General features: G+C 39.8%; 1 protein-coding gene and 1 long non-coding RNA gene across 2 annotated transcripts in view; one reads left to right on the top strand and one right to left on the bottom strand.

Moving 5' to 3' along the window:
• Window positions 1-13104, bottom strand: part of LOC139958476 (uncharacterized) — a 324735-nt gene that overhangs the window by 105361 nt on the left and 206270 nt on the right. The window lies entirely within an intron of this gene.
• Window positions 1-13104, top strand: part of LOC139958447 (uncharacterized) — a 45016-nt gene that overhangs the window by 5630 nt on the left and 26282 nt on the right. The window contains exon 2 of the mRNA XM_071955529.1: window positions 9374-9565. Within this exon, the coding sequence (XP_071811630.1) occupies window positions 9400-9565 (166 nt within the window). The 5' untranslated portion in view covers window positions 9374-9399. The remainder of the gene's footprint in view (window positions 1-9373; window positions 9566-13104) is intronic.

Genomic DNA, 13104 nt, shown 5'->3' with positions numbered 1-13104 from the left:
TTGTGAGAATTTCGGTAGCTGCTGTTGCAAGCAAGAAGAGTTTAAAAACCAGCCTTAACAATCGCATTCGGAAGTAGAGTGATGGTTGGTGAGTAATATATGCTATGAATTGAGATGCAATACCATGGAAAGTAACATATGATTTGATTTTTTTGATTTATTTATTTTCTATTTTCATGCATATATTACAATTTTTACAGTGAAAAGACATATAACAATTGATAAGACCATGGTGGAAGGGCTTTGAATACGAAGCTTTTACAAGAAGCCCACCGTAACATAATTAATTACAAAGTACATGAAAATAAGGGGAAAAAGAAGTATCAGAAGAGGATCTGCCCCCCCCCCCCTTACCCCACCCACCGTATTGACCCACCAGGTAACTTGGCCAGAATAAAAGAAAATGGAGCATTCAGTTGGGATAAAATAGAAAGATGTCAAATAGAAACATAAACAAAAATGGAGATGAAAATACAAAAGGGTAAACTAGAAGTGTTCATATTTAGATATAAGTGTCTTTTTTTAATTAATCAGCAAAATAATATTACGGATTTTGCGTATTTTATTGAATCACAGGTTTGATTCAAGAATTTAGTACCATCAGATACAATTTAGCGTTTGAATAGGTGTGAATTAATGGGAAGTGAAAAGGTGTTGGGAGGACCTGGTATTGTGGGAATGTGTATCATGAGTGAAGGAAAACAAATTTGAGAAACTATCTGATAACTGTTGCTTAACAAATTTAAGAATGAATATAGGCCTAGCGCAATGGTGTCTGTGGATAACAAAAATATTAAGAATACCTAATCTGGTAGCAAAAGAGGATATGTATGTGCTCTTAAACTTGATTGGGTGATTAAACGAACAGCTTTTTTCTGGAGTATGAATAATTGATTTAGATGAGAAGGGTGAGCATTTCCCCGAACTAGATTACAATAGCTTAAATGAGGATGAATGAGAGTATTGTATACATCCCAATAACGCAAGATTTGTAAGTGGTCGCTTATGTCAGACAATAGAATGCCAGATTTTGAATTAACAATAGAATCATAACAAAAAATATTATCAATGAGTAATGAAGATGTGGCTGTAATCCTTGTTAGTAAGGTGGCTTAGCAAATTTAACGTTACCGGCTGGACAAAAGTACCAAATTTGGCATGGAGTTTCTTTTCGACCTATCTATCGATTTTATAAGTGGAACCCACTTAATCGGTTCCGATTTTTCAAGATGGCGGCTAAAATCCAAGATGGCCGCCAGCAAAAAAGGAAATGTCATATATGTTGCTGTAAAAATCAGAAATGAACAAATGAGGGGTCAATTCAGGTGTTTCCGGGGTTCGCTGAAACAGATGATGGTAATGGCATGTACATATTGGTAATGGTAATGGCAATACATACTGGAAGTATTCGGGAATTCTGTCTACAATGTTTCAATACCATGTTTCTTGACCAGACAGTTCACAGTCGATGTACACTGTTTGGATGAACATGTGCATCGACAAAGAGATGTGCAAGGCAGATTTGCCTTGCTGCATTTGCGTGTGTGCTTTTTACGTGCAAAGAAAACGGACACAGACCAAAGGTCAACAGAACCAAAAACAATCCCAGTCTGTATAACAACCACCCAAAACCCAACTGAAACCCCCAAACAGAAATCTGTCACTAACCCACATATGTATATAACGTAGCGTTTAACGTGACGTGAAAAGGACACGGACCCAAAGGCCAACATAACCAAATCAATAAATCACTACAAACCAGCCCCAAAAAGCCAACTGCAAACCACAAACAGAAAACCCCCCACCAACCCATATATTATGAATCGACCACACAAACCCCCACACCTACCAACTAACTCACTCCAAATTTCATCCGGGGAACGCCGTCCCGATAGTAGACGACAGGCTTGCGCAAGCGTCTACGAAAGGCAGTGTCGGGAAGCCGTGCATGGTCCGCCTCCATGCGCAACCTAAAGTCACTTTGCACGAGGGGGACGAAAGCCTCGGCCCTCCAGACGTCCCCATCGAAAACTAGGCGGCATCTGCTGTTCCAGATGTGTCTCCTGATGATTATAGCGGCAAACAACAACAGCAGATCCCTAACCCAGGTTGGGCACACAGAGGGCAACAAACCATACAAAACAAAATGACTACTAATGGCCCACAGTGTGCAACCAATAACACCAATAACGAAGGCCTCAAACCATCATTCCCACACCAACCGGTCAAAGGGACACTCCAGCAAAAGGTGTTGCATAGTCTCGATGGCCTCACAGCCCACATGGGGACAAATCCCATCACCTAATCGCCACCTGACTAGGCGAAAATGGTTAGTGATGAGGACCCCATGTGCAATCCTCCACGCCCAGTCCCGGAGACAGCTATCTAGTGACTTTCAACACACAGACCGCCACACATCTGGAGTGATGGCGGTTTGGCAATCCGACGGGCACACATGAGCGGGCGTTGAACATAACACAGAGGGGGCCACGTTCAGCAGAACATCTGGCCCACCCTCCTCTTTGATTCTACGAAGTGAGTCACCAATCTGTGTATACACCCCGAAGGGCGTGTCGCATTTGGCCGGTTATTGGAAAAGGATCCGGGCCAGTGGTGGCCAAAAAGAAACCCACACCGGAACCTAACAAAAAAGGCAAAGGGAAACGAAGGATTCTCAAACGCAACGAACACACCTCTCAAAAGGAGAAAGCACAGTTTAGATGGTAGGTGGACCAAACCAAACCCACCGGTCAAGGGGGTCTTTTACAGAACGATCCTTTTGACAAGGTTTGGTTTGCGCTTTCCCCAAATGAAATAAAAAATGATCCTCTCCAATCCCACCAAGGCATGATCCGGTGCAGCGATCACCGTACCAGGATACCAAAGGAGAGGAACAATAAAACGATTAACAACTGTAACCTTCCCAGGGAGGGAGAGCCACCTCCGACTGAATGTTTCGAGCCTTGCCTCCACCTGATCAGCCTTCTCGGCCCAAGTGGTGGCCTCCGAGGCACCATAACCTAGCCAGATGCCATTTACCCTGATCATGACATCTGACCAAGTAGCATCGAACGGGAGGGATTGGCCGCGCCAACCTCCTAAACGCAGCCCTTTGGTCTTGGACTTGTTAAGTCTGGCACCAGTAGCCTCTTGGAAGGTGGCCAAAACCTTCGATAAAGGCTTGAAGGAGGCGAGGTCCGACAAAATACAAGTGACGTCATCGGCATATTGCACACCTGTAACTTTAGCCCCACCCGGTACATTGAAGGGTCGAAAACGTAAGCATCTGTCCAGCGAGGTACTAAGCGTTTTGCTGAAGAGAACATACAACAACGGGGAGAGGGGACAACCCTGACGGACTCCCCTTCGAACCGGGAAGGAACCAGAAGTTAATCCGTTAACAGTGACCATGCTCGTGACGTCCTTATATAGTAACGAGAGCCAACGAATAAACACTGAGTTCAATCCGAAGGACTCTAAGGCTCTGAACAGAAAGTCGTGATCTACCATGTCTAGGAGGTAGCGAACACGTCTCTCAAGTCCCCACCGAGAACCTCTCAGAAGGTCCTATAGAACTCAGCAGGGAGGCCATTGGGACCGGGGGACTTTCCCTTCTTCATCGCTGCTACCGCTGTCCAGAGCTCACCAACGGATAGATTCGAACCCAAGCTATCGTTTTTACTCTGAGGGGGGGGGGGGGGGGGCTGTCTATACCAGACAACAAGTCTAACTGGAGATCCTCGCTAACAGCAGCCCTGGAGTACAAGTTCGAAAAGAACGACCTTAATACTTCAGATGACTAGTGACCTGACTTAGCGTGTGTTGTTAGCAGAATTGACGTTGTGTTTATGAAGGGTGCACAATCGTACAAAATCTCTCAATGAGTCGGTATTCACATCTGGTCGGTTTTCCCTCAAGTTACCTTATTATATAGTTGACTCAATGTAATCAGTCTTACATGACACTCGTAACTCCCATATATATAACGGGCTTTGCGACAGTGTCTATCCACGGTCGATCACACCTCAAAGTTCCCCAATAAGTCCTAAGTGGCTTCCTGAGCCAAAGTGACACAAGTAGAATACCAGCTATAACATATAGTCAGGGTGCTAGCCCGGTTTCATTTACACGTCTGAGGACGGAAGGTTTGATGGTCCCGATCAGTAAATGGCACAGGGGGTCTGGGGAATGAATATATATGAAATTTCTTTTTTTCCAAGAAGCCATCTTGGATTTTGGCCGCCATCTTGGAAGTGGGTTACCCAAGCAACATGCCATGGCCATCATCTGTTTCAGTGACCCCGGAAACATCTTTTTGACCCCACATTTGTTCATCTCCGATTTTTACAGTCAGATATATGACATTTCCTTTTTTCTGGCGGCCATCTTAGATTTTGGCCGCCATCTTGGAAGTGGGTTACTCAAGCAACATGCCATGACCATCAACTGTTTCAATGACCCCGGAAACACCTTAATTGACCACTCATTTGTTCATCTCCGATTTTTACAGCCAGATATATGACATTTCCTTTTTTTCTGGCGGCCATCTTGGATTTTGGCCGCCATCTTGGATAATCGGAGCCGATCAAGTGGGTTCCACGGATAAAATCAATAGTTAGATCGAAAAGAAATTCCATGCCAAATTTGGTACTTTTTTCCAGCCGGTAACGTTAAGCCTGAAAATTGTTGCTAAGCCACCTGACTATGTTGATTTTGATATTAATGGTAAATATGAATGAGAATACAATTAAATCAAGAAAATGTGAAATATGAGGCAAATGTTCATGCTTCAAAAGATCAATATTAAAATTACCTGTAAGATAGCAAGTTTTCTTTTCATTTTTGTATGTTTTGCAAAATATCAGATAATTCATCATAAAATGCAGCTATTGAGACATCAGAGGGTTAATAAATAAATCCCAAGATATACAGTTTTATTGTTGAGTTTAACCTCAACAAACATGAATTCAAATAACAGAGGGTTTGATAAAAGATCGTTTCTAATTACCAAAGGTATTACTTTATTAATATAAAAACCAACTCCCCGGCCACGTTTAACACTCCTGTCCCTGTGAATGAAAGTATAATTTGGAATTTGAATTGAGCAAAGGTTTGAATCAGGATTAAGCCTGGTTTCCGTAATTGCTAAGGCAGTAAAATTACTTGAAGAAGAAATCAAAATTTCATTTATGGCATCAACATTTCTTGATAACCTACGGGCATTTACATGAAGCAAAGAAAAAGTACTTAGTGAATTATGAAATCAATTACCGGTATTTAAATCACTTACGTCTGATCAATATAAAGTTGAATTAAGATTAATGGGTGAAATATCATTATCATCATGTGAAAGGTTAAGCTCCTGCTCACAACAAAATATCATTTAATAAGAAAGTATGTTACCCAAAACCCTAGAATCGCAAAAGCGTTCAAATTTGCAAATGGTAATGAGTCCATGAAGTCGATAGAGTCCTCATGAGGAAGTACATGGTGGTCAACTTCAGTGGTTATAAATTAAACTTGAAAACACCAACAGTGCTTGCAACATTTTTTTGTTGTGACCGCATGGTATTGCGGAACACAGGTGCGCTGTGCGCACTGACCCATTGAAACTAAACTATACATAACCCGCTTTTCCAAGAATACCAGTATACTGTTACTCATAGGCCGAATATTCTTTATTTTCGACGTATGTATTCACAGTGATTTAATAGGCCTTTTAACTAATTAGCCCATGCCAGTTAAAGAGGAACCACTAACATTAGGCTAACCCTTCGAACAGAATACAGCATACAGTGATTCTTACCACCGCCGCAAATATAGTAAGTTACAGTTTCTTTATTATACAGTTTCTGTATTATACGAAATACATCGTTACGGTAAGACTATAACAGAGAAAGTGAACAATATTTTCCAGTTAGAGAATCTGTCTATCGGTAGGCTATCCAATACCGTTGGCCTTTAACTGTTACCCCAGGCAGGAAGTTGTTCCATAACAACTTCTGCGCACTGACCCATGGAAACTATAAACACTGGCGGATCCAGGGCCTTTGTTTGGGAGGGCCAAAGTGGCATTAGAGTGATATCGGGGAGGGGTGTAAGGGGAGGGGATGCACCCCCTCCCCTTTGGAAAATTTTCTATTGCTGAATGCCCTCAGATGCAATATGGTGCGACAAAAGTGTACAATGGTGATGTTAATTTACTTCTAAAAAAAATGTTTCCCAGGTGTAATTTTCTAAAATATTTATAAAACAAAGTTGGGATCATCTTTCTCAAGAAATTTTATTTCTCATAGGTTATAAATTTCTTACAACCAGCCTGTAACTGCAAACTGGTGTTAAGCTGTAAATCCTCATGCTCATACATTTACATAGCTCCCAACTCTTGAGAAGGCAAATGCTGGTCCATGCCATGAATCGCCGTCCTGGGGGAGGGGCATAAGGGGAGGGGGTGTCCCCCTCCCCTTTTGATTTTTTTTAGGAATCCTGGTGATGCCTACATGTAAAATGGTGGCACTTAGAAAGGCTTTTGTCACCCAAAATTTTCTGAGAAATATGCAATTTTTTTTTGTGTGTAACATCAATAAATTGAATAGTAGGTGATAATTCATTCTTTCCCGTGGCATGAAAATGTTCGCTGCTCGCCCCAATGAAAAGAAATATAGGTTAATTTGAGGTTCAAATGATGCTGTAAAGGAGGTTTTATACTCTATTATGCTAAATGCTAAAGAAATGATGGTTGCTAAGTCAAAAATTAATGCAATTTTTTTATGTATACTTGACAATTACAATGCGGTTTCTTCGGACGCTTGTGCGGGTCAGCGGGCTTGGGTGTTAGAATGCGGGTAGTTCCCGCGAATTGCGGGTCAGTTGGGAGCTCTGCATTTAATTTTAAACCAGAAAACGAAAAGGTTTAGACTAGTCTACCACTGCTATTCCTCTCGATTTTTTTAATTTCCAATCATATGATTTAGCGGATGTTCGGAAACACTTTTTGGCTCACCTTTGGGGGGGGGCATGGCCCCCCTTGGCCCCCCTTGGATGCGCCAGTGACTATAAACTATACATAACCCGCTTTTCTAAGAACACCAGTACTGTAACTATAGGCCAAATATTCTTTACTTTCGACGTATGTATTCAAGAGTGATTTAATATGCCTTTTAACTAATTAGCCCATGCCAATTAAAAAGTAGCAACTAACTTTCGGCTAACCCTTCGAGCACTATACAGCATACAGTGATACTTACCACCGCCGCGAATATAGTAAGTTACAGTTTCTTTATTATACAGTTTCTGTATTATACGAAATTCATCGTTCCGGTAATACTATAACAGAGAAAGTGAACAATATTTTCCACAAGCAAATTTTAAGACTTGGATACTAGGCCTATATATTTTTCACTGAATGTGTTATAGGTCTGTCTAATGGTAGGCTATCCAATACCGTTGGCCTTGAACTGTTACCTCAAGTAAGATATCCAGTGGATGAACGTAGTCAATGAGTGTTGTTTTGTATGGGGACCCTTACGTATAGCTATAGGTGTGGGATAGAAGGGACAGATATGCATATAGTGAGTCAGGTAAATTTATGTTCAGTGGCATTAAAGTGGACACACTCTAGCTACCATGCCCAGGTTCTGCTTAGGACCGCTGTTATCCTTAATCTATGTAAACGATATTAAAAATGTTGTACCTGACGAATCCTTAAAACTTTTTGCTGATGACACAAACGTTTTTGTCCACGACAAAAACTGTACCAATATCGTGCTTAAAGCACAATCAACGTTAAGCAGTCTCAAGAAATGGTTTGATGCCAACAGACTTACCTTGCATCTTGGGAAAACTAACTTTACTAGTTTTCATGCCAAAGATAATGTTTCTCATTCGTGTCCAGAGCATTTTGCTTTGAATAATACTAATATTTGTAAAACAGATTGCGTCAAATATCTCGGCTTTATGATTGATGATAAATTGTCATTCAAGCAAAATATTGATGACCTTTGTAATAGTCTTATTAAGTTTAATGGCATTTTCTATCGCCTCAGGGATTCGCTCACTCCCTCTGTAGCTATTCAGCTTTACTATTCACTGGTTTGTTCTAAGATTTCTTACGGTGCTGAAATTTATGGCATGGCTAAAGCTACCATACTTAAGCCTTTACAAATCCTCCAAAATAGAATGTTAAAAACCATTACTTTTAAACATCTACGTTATCCTACCAGTACTTTGCACAAAGACCTTGGTATTCTTAAGGTCAGTGACATTCATGTTCTCAAGATGTGTTCTTTTATTTATAATTATATCAACAATATTCTCCCCCGTGTCTTTAGTGATATTGTTAATGCCAGTAATTCCGCGTATATTCGTAACAGTACGAGGAATAATACCCATTTTTCTGTTAGCAGACATCACTCGAAACACGGTAAAAATTACTCTTGAACAACTACTGTTATACAACTGGAAAGTGCTTCCAAATGATATAAAAACTGTTAAATCTTATGTAACGTTTAAGCGCAAACTTAAAGCCCACCTAATTGAAAACTACGCTGACTGAGTATTGATTATCTCATGCTTATTTTTCTCTACTCTTAATTGTTACCTTCTTTCATTGTTATTTGTTATTTTTTGGTCACCAGCTTGATAAACTACTATTGCTTTTCTAGTGTCCTGTTTTTACTATACCACTTTGCTCTATTGTCCTTATGTATAGACGAAATAAATTAAATGAAATGGAAAAAAATGAAACATCATTATTTAGGAAATAATCGGAGGCATGATGCATGACCACCTTTACATCCCTCCCCATACAGCATGTAGTTAATTAAAGGGTGTGAATACACCAAGAAACGTCTCATGCCGGTAATCTGACCTAGTTTCGAATGAGGTGTAACAGAAGTGTTCGACACCACCATCGATCCCAGAAAATACACACAGAGCTTACTACCGTCGGTAATTAGACACTAGTTTACAGTCAGTACATACAGCTGCGGTGAATACCCACCCACAGTGTACAAACGATACAGCGATGGACATCTCAGGTCCAGCTAAAGATAACAAGGTATCACGTTTCATTACTGCCTGCATTTTGTAGCGACAAGCAGAAAACTTCACTTGCAAGCAACGGAAAGTTAACTTTTTCAGAACGCGGCACGCGGTTTGGGGCGAGTCTTAAATGCCTTTAAGATAAGCAATTACCACAACTTTAATTGCAAAATGATGCATATGACATGAACATTTCCAAATGCTAGGGCATGACATTGTAGGAGCACTAATCTTTTGATGATATCATTTTTATACACCCATCTCCGTTTGATCATTCAAGAACTATGCGGCCTAAATTACCCCTAGCTAACTTTGTCTTTTCTACTTTCAGGTTTGATTTAACAGTCAGAGTATAGGATGAGTCTTTCCTTTATCCAGGGCATCATTGGCAGGAGGCTTCTGTTTAGTGTTACGCTAATAGTTTTCCTGCTGTTTTTCTTGTGTGCTCCCCCCAGTATTCTGTCGCAACAAACTGAACCAACAGTTAGTGTTACAGAAGATGCAATTCCGGCCGGCTATGAACGTAAGTATACAGTAATAAACTGTTGTATTTAATGTTTACACTCTTGCAGTGGGTCTGATCTTTGCTGGGGGTTAAATTTACACCCTGATGATCAGGTTATGATATATTGCCATCTAGTTTGATATCTACCTTTCATTCCATCAAAGATGATTTGTATGCTGCCATTTATGTCATGGTACAGCTTGGATGCGATGGACCAAGGTGAGAGATTACATTTTCAGTAAGTTTCATGTCTATAGTATACCCTTCAACTTTGAAGATTGTACCAATTAAAGTCATAGTCATGGCAACAAGAGAGCATAATTCAGCTTTAAATGTCTGCACATATCATTGCTCCTAAATTAAGAGTGTTAACATTTGCTAGTTTCCAAAATCCAGGGAGTTGTTATGGAACAAATCCCTGTTCAGACACTCCAAATTAATTCCCAATCACAGAGACCTGTATGTTCACTTTGGCTGTTTGATCAGGGAGTTGTTATAACTCCCTGGTTTGATACTGCACTGTATGTTTGAGGGAACAAATGGCGGTATGAGCATAGGCGTACGGGACCATTTCAGTTTGGGGGGCAGACTTTTTTGTGCCCGAAAGTTCCCGTAACACTATCTAAGCGGAGCGCCACCATCGGTTGGCGCGTAGGTTACAAGAAAATTTTTGGCACACGATGCCTCTCAGATTGCCGGAAACGGCACTTCTGAGGCCTTGCAAGTTGCATCTAAACATTCTTTATTTTATAATCTCACGTTTTAGAAATTTACACTTCCCCCAAAATTTAGTAAATTAGAAGAAGAAAAAATGGTAACATCACTTTGAAGGGGAAAAATGGGACAGTATATTTTTTTAAGCTCCTATTTAGTTACCTTATTTATTATTTTAACACAGTACTCAGCTACCTCCAGAAAAACATACATTGTTCAACGACACGTAGGCGGGATAATGTCGCTGTGTCGGGTGAGACTGCAATTTGTCTCACAAAAAGTATAAAATATAACAAAGAATATGATAAACCTGTACCTCTAGGTTTCATTTCATTTCATTTATTTGTTTTTCACAACATGCATTTAAACGTTTACAAATAACATGTAACAATAAGTAGTAGTGGATAATACATGAAGTGAAGGAAGCGGAACAAAAAACCCTTGCGGGCTTGACGGGGTGCGTCGCTCCCTAAAATAAAGAGAAAGAGACCAATCAAAGTACAACAAAGCAAAATACACAATTTCAAACAATAGGACATAAAGACCATAACAAAACAATAATAATAACACCCCCCCCCCGCAAAAAAAAACAATCCAGTGCATCTGAACACCTGAGTTTGTCCATACAACAAGTTGGAGTCTTTCAGTTACTTGTCAAGAGTTAGTGTTTGTTTAAATAATAATTACTTAAGTTATACCTAAAAGATTTTAAGCTAGGCTTGTCACTTATTGCCTTGGGTAATGAGTTCCAAAGATTAGTGGCACGATAACGAAGGCTTGAGTGGGAAGAAGTGCGATTTACAGTATGCAAAAGAAGCTGAGGATTCCGTGTATTGTAGTTATGAATGAGGGAATTGATTGTGAAAAAGTTAGAGAGAGCGTCTGGTAGCAGATTGTGTATGAAACGATACGTGATTGAAGCAGTTCCTAGATTGATTATGTCCTGAAGTTTCAATAAATTTAATGTTTTAAATAGAATATCAGTGTGATCACGGGGGCCACAATGACAAATATGTCGATTAGCTCGTTTCTGCAGAAGAAACAGACGATTCAAGTAAGACTGCCTGGTACACGACCATACAGTACTGCAATAAGTAAAGTGCGGATATATCAAAGTGAAGTACAAAGTGCGAAGAACGCTCTTTGGCAGTACATATTTAAGTCTACCAATAATACCGACTCCACTTGCAATTTGTGAGGATAAACTATGGATATGCTCTTGCCAATTGAGATTACAATCAATAATTACCCCGAGAAATTTAATCTTACTAATAGAATTCAGAGTGTGACCATTCATGTTAATGTTGAAACTATAATCGTTGTAATGCTTAAGTTTGTTAAATACCATGAAGTTTGTTTTGCTGATATTTAAGGATAGCTTATTAGCTGCAAACCAATCACAACAAGCTTTTAGTTCAGAACAAACAGTCCTCTCTAACCGTTTAGGGTTATCGTCTGAAAAGAAAATGTTCGTGTCGTCAGCAAAAAGAACTAATGAAGAATTTCGTGAGACAGACGATATGTCGTTTACATAAATAATAAATAGAAGTGGGCCAAGGATTGAACCTTGGGGAACCCCGCAACGGACAGTAGCCAGGTCAGAGTCTGTATTATTATAGTGAGTGTATTGTTGCCTGAGATTCAAGTAACTATCGAACCATTTGAGCGGAAGTCCCCTAATTCCATAGTGTGACAGTTTGCGTAGTAAAATGTTGTGGTCGACTGTGTCAAAAGCTTTGGATAAGTCTAAGAAGATTCCAATCGAAGTCTCTTTCTTCTCGGCAGCTTTGTTTAATTTGTCAATAGCATCTACAAGAGCAGTTTCGGTAGAATGACCTGGGCGGAATCCGTACTGACTGTTTGAAAGAACTTTGTGCTTGTCTAAAAAGTTTTGTACTCTGTTAAATGCTAGTCTTTCTATAATTTTTGAAAGGCAGGGCAATACAGAAATTGGACGATAGTTTATAAACTGAGTTTGGTCACCTTTCTTGAAAAGCGGAATAACTTTGGCGATCTTTAGCTTGTCGGGAGAAATGCCATGCATAAAAGAGGCGTTGAATACATAAACAAGAGGCTTCGCTATGTGAGGAATTACCCTACGGACAATAGCTGGTCGCAAACCATCGTATCCAGCAGATTTATTAGGGTTCACACAATCGTATGCGATCTTTGTGAATTCACAGTAGCTAACTGGTGAGAAAAAAATAGAGGAAAGATTTCTGTCTACTAAGCAGTTCTCTGCGTGACCAATATTAGGAATGCCTCTAGCTAGTGACGGGCCGAGATCGGTAAAAAAGTCATTGAATGCATTAGCAATGCTTAAAGGATTCGTCAAGTATTTGTTGCGGTCAATAAACTTGTCAGGATATATAGTATCGTTTCTCCTCTTGTGCAATAGGTCATTAATGTGTTGCCAGGTGCGTTTTGCGTCGTTTTTTGAGCTATCAAAGATATGTTTATAATGCATTTTCTTCGCAATACGAATGATATGAGTTAATTTGTTTCGATACCTATTGTAATGAGTTTTGTTTGTAAGTGTAGGTTGTTTGAGATAACGTCTGAAGAGCTTATTTTTACATTTAATCGACTGAAGTAGACCTTTGGTGATCCATTGTTGTTTTTTCTTCTTTCTCTGACCTATTTTAATCAGAGGAAAGCTATTGTTGTAGATATCATTAAAAGTAGTAAGAAATGAGTTAAAAGCTGAGTTCACGTCACTCTCTCTATAAACATGGTCCCAATTGACTTGGGAAATAGATAATATAAAACATTGAACATTTCTAGTTGAATAGTTCCTCGAGAATGTTGATAGTGCTTTTGCACTGCTGAACTGTATATTAGTT

Source organism: Apostichopus japonicus, chromosome 18 (genome assembly GCF_037975245.1).
Source record: "Apostichopus japonicus isolate 1M-3 chromosome 18, ASM3797524v1, whole genome shotgun sequence".
NCBI lineage: Eukaryota > Metazoa > Echinodermata > Holothuroidea > Aspidochirotida > Stichopodidae > Apostichopus > Apostichopus japonicus.
This window is presented reverse-complemented; position numbering and strand designations above follow the sequence as displayed.